Here is a 1,503-nt window from a genome sequence, read left to right as displayed (position 1 = left end):
CCCCCTCCAACTCCCCCCGGTGTGTCCCCCCCCAGGCACAGCCCTGGCTTCGCTCCAGCTGCAAAACCCATGTGCAGCCCCCAGCCAACACCATCCTTCCCACCCTTTAGCCGTTGGCTCAGGTTCAGGGCACCCCTAAATCAGGGCGTAAAAGGGGGCTGCCGCCTTGCGGACCCCCCAGCATTGCTGCGTGGCTGCCAGTGGTGCAGCGGGCCGGGACTTGCCGGGCTCGCCAGGCGCCGTTTCTAGCCGTGACCTGTCTGCCAGGAGGAACCAGACGAGCCTGTTTCCCCCTCCCGGCCCCCTGACACTCCTCAGCTTGGACCCGGCGGTGGGGAACACCGAATTTAGCCTCCTGCCTGACCCAACCATCGCTCAGGGCAGCCGGTAACCCATGGAGCAGGAACGGGGTGCTGCAGGAATGGGGTGCTACTGAAATGGGGTGCCACCTCTGCTCCTACCTCAGCTTCCCGATGAAGTTCTCTCCCCCCCGCGACAGGTCGGTGGGGTCGATGGAGATGAGGTAGTTGGAGGTTTTGCTCTTCTTGCGCTTCCTCCCGGCGAGCAGGAACACCTGGGAGGGCGGTGGGACCGCGTGGGGATGGGGCATTGCCATCGCTGCCACCATCCCCAGCTCGCCGCCCCGCTGTGCCCTTTGCACAAGGCTTGGCCCAACAGGTCACTGCCACGACCTTACGCAAGTCACGGAGTGAAGATGACTCCCAAAATACCGGCTGAGCTGTGGGGCGAGAGGGTCTGAGCCCAGCCCGGCATTAGCGTGGTTCTCCGGCCACCGTTTGCTCGTCATCCCGGGTACCATCGATGCAGGGCATTTCCCAGGAGGAAATGCAGGGGAGGGGAGCAGTCCCATCCAGGACCCACCGCCGTGGTGGGATGCAGGCGGGCATCCCCCCAAAACACCGAGGGTGCTCCCTGGGGTGGGTGCAGAGCCCCAGGGGCCCCCTCACCCCCACCCTGGCTACCTTCTTGTCGTTATCCAAGTGGAGGTAATAGGTGGGGTAAAGCCCCCGGTCCATCCCCTTCTTGTCCCGCGTCACCCGGCACTTGACGGTCACCCCCTGCTGTGCTGGCCGCAGCACGAACTCCTCCAGGTTGTCCACCTCGATGACGGGCGACGGGGGCCTCTCCTCCTTCGGCTGCAACACGAGAGGGGATGGTGACCCCAAAGCCAAACCTGTCAAAAGCTCCCCTCCTTCCCCAGCTAATTGCTCCTTGCTCCCGATTCCCCCCGGGGCTTTGGCTCTGCAGCCAGGGGCTTTGGGGACGGTGCTGCAGCAGGTCTCCCCAAGGGATGCTCCAGCCCCTCAACCCACCCTGGGGGTAAGAACTGCTGGCCCCCCACCCACCCCGAGGGGACCACCGCGCGGCTCCAAGGGGTTTTTTGTACCTTCTTTGATTTCTTCCCTTTCCCCTTCTTGTTGGAGTTTTTCTGCGGGGTCTCTGGGGTCTCCTCCTCGCTCTCGGCTGCTTTGGGAGGGGCGG

General features: G+C 64.4%; 1 protein-coding gene across 1 annotated transcript in view; it reads right to left on the bottom strand.

Moving 5' to 3' along the window:
• Window positions 1-1,503, bottom strand: part of TULP1 (tubby like protein 1) — a gene marked incomplete at its 3' end in the record, with an annotated part of 6,942 nt that overhangs the window by 976 nt on the left and 4,463 nt on the right. Inside the window, 3 exon segments of the mRNA XM_009334774.1 lie at window positions 341-574; window positions 984-1,157; window positions 1,409-1,497. Of these exon segments, the coding sequence (XP_009333049.1) occupies window positions 341-574; window positions 984-1,157; window positions 1,409-1,497 (497 nt within the window).

The sequence above is a fragment of the Pygoscelis adeliae genome, unplaced genomic scaffold, assembly GCF_000699105.1.
Source record: "Pygoscelis adeliae isolate BGI_AS28 unplaced genomic scaffold, ASM69910v1 Scaffold482, whole genome shotgun sequence".
NCBI classification, from domain to species: Eukaryota; Metazoa; Chordata; class Aves; order Sphenisciformes; family Spheniscidae; genus Pygoscelis; species Pygoscelis adeliae.
Note: the sequence above shows the minus strand (reverse complement) of the source record. Positions and strands in the feature narration are given on the sequence as shown.